Here is a 2,245-nt window from a genome sequence, read left to right as displayed (position 1 = left end):
CATACTGATATTTCTGCCTCATATACTACATTGCAGTTCCACACGTCTTCAGGATTCCGCCTTTCCACATTCTCGTAATAAGGTTTTGCGGCAGAAAGGCACTAGTTTTACGTGTATAGTCACCTATGCGGACCTTTTTAGTCTACCGAGATATGATTTTAGCGTGGATAAGAAAGGGCTCTCCCATCAGCCTCCGATTTTAGGGTCGTAGGCCTCATAATCCCTTCGCGGCCAACTTATGGGCTGCATTGATAGCAGTATCGGTGTGCTGAACTCCAGCATTGCAAAGAAAAACCGGGTTTATTCTAGTTGATAACTGTACCAAAAAGCCGGAGAAGAAAGGTGTGCATTGCCGATGGCTGAATCTGTAATGCTTCGATAACTTCGTTGACCTTTGATAGTCACTTTAATCTCTAGTTTAAAGCCATGTTTGAACGAATCGAGGTCGTCTTCAAATCACTCGCCGTTAATGTTGCTAAAGATACCAGTGGTTTGTGGTCATGCTCTACATATTGCTTCCGAATAAATGTCTCCCTAAAAAGCAACTGCTATATAGCATGAATCTATTGTAGGACAACGTGCGGTTCAGCGCATATATTCTTGTGTAAATTACATTCACCTTAGTCACTGAATTGGCGAGGCTGACATTTTCAATCCTCCAGGAGTTAACCCAGCCCTCCAGCCCTTTTGTGCGTCGATAATAAGGCTACCGCTTCCATGCTCGGATAACTTGAGGGTTTGAGTTATCAGGAAACTTCTCCACGACAGTAGTTCTTGAGTATGTTTTTAATGAGCCTCAACCTTCTCTCCCCCTTCTTGTGGAAACATAGCTCTAGTGTACCAGAGCCTGCAGTCATCAGAGGTCGCCTGCCTAACCTAATAAGCCTTTCCATTTTCTACTTTGGCACCCCTTAATTAGTGATGGAGGGTGCTTCCGCGGGTGCCTGTGTGCGCTCCCCGTGCAATCTCTAAGTAAGCACCATCATAAATGGACATTAAAATGTGATTTTTTAGCTCCAGCGAAAGCTACACACGAATCCTCACAGCTGGAGGTAGCATTCATGTCTGCACCTGCAAAAAAGACCTTAGAATAGAGTAACCTGCGTTTTTAATGATAGGCTGAACGTGTATAATTGATAATTAGTAGCGAGGCGTTGACGTATTTGTCTGTGCGATGGAGACGGTCGGTAACACTCATAGGTAGTCACTATCTTCAAGGTGGTGCAGCCGTTTATTTCGCGGCCATGGAAGAAAAGTAATCGTGGAACTGGCTGGTCTTGGACCTATTTTCCTGAGAATCTAGCATCGTGTATTTTTAATTTTATTCTTTTTTTATTTGGATACAACCGCGGTTTTACTCTCCCCTCTATTCATCATTGAACTGAATACTTGTCATTTCCTGGAGATCTCTTTCTAGCTAACGGCGAATTGAAATGGCTCGTCGTGACTTAGGAAATTGGTTCTCGAGGCAATTGCGATACCTTCTGGTGCATGTACAGTAAATAGCAAGCAGTCAACCACCATTCTTATCTTGAATACTCACTTTTGAGTGTTGAAATACTAATTGTGTTGTGGGGAGAAGGAATTTTTTTGTTTGGCTGTTCGACTATTTGGACTTTCCACTCTCCCACATTTTGGCCGCCACATCAGTGGTACGGAGCTGTGTTTATGTGACCTGCAGTTAATTATCTTACCCTTCTGTGGGTTGATAATAAACCTCCTTTCGGACTGGCGTGCCTTGTCATGCCAACGTGCCATGCACTGGTGGTGGTGGCAGGGGACTCCGACCCATACCAACGGCGTCACATCTAAACACCACTGAGGAGCGTCGATTGAGAGTGGTTCAAGTTGTGGAGACTCGGAACAGGAGGGCTTTCACTCCAGTCTTGGGGTTGTTGCATAGTGGTAAGTAATGAAAAAGTTATTCGACATTAAAATATTGAATCACGAGTATTAAATGAAGAGGCTTGGAACTAAGAGAGGCGTTTGGATATCATTAAACATAAATAGTGATGCATAAGAGTTGAGTTGCTACTTCACTCGCCGAGCGCTTGTCCCCACGCCCATTTCAATGCCCTTAGAAGCGAAAACTGAGAAAGAGACATCGTATGATCTTTTGATGCATCCAACTACCCACTGAGGACGACATTTGAAGGAGAGGGGTTGTTTAATAGAAGCATATCTGTTTCCACTGTATAGTCAACAAGTCGACCTAATCAAGTCACCTACAAATCGGCTGAAATGT

At 43.8% G+C, this 2,245-nt stretch overlaps 1 protein-coding gene across 1 annotated transcript; it reads left to right on the top strand. All coding sequences in view use genetic code 11, as the record gives it.

Moving 5' to 3' along the window:
• Window positions 1–426: 426 nt before the first annotated feature.
• Window positions 427–972, top strand: EGR_02645 (hypothetical protein; the record flags this gene model as incomplete). Its single annotated transcript, XM_024491894.1, has 2 exons — window positions 427–490; window positions 920–972. The coding sequence occupies 2 exons, from the start codon at window positions 427–429 to the stop codon at window positions 970–972; spliced, it is 117 nt and encodes a 38-aa protein (XP_024353709.1).
• Between the last annotated feature and the right edge of the window lie 1,273 nt (window positions 973–2,245).

This window comes from Echinococcus granulosus, assembly GCF_000524195.1.
Source record: "Echinococcus granulosus chromosome Unknown EG_S00012, whole genome shotgun sequence".
Lineage (NCBI taxonomy): Eukaryota > Metazoa > Platyhelminthes > Cestoda > Cyclophyllidea > Taeniidae > Echinococcus > Echinococcus granulosus.
The sequence above is the reverse complement of the archived record's forward strand: the minus strand, read 5'-3'. Positions and strand labels throughout refer to the sequence as shown.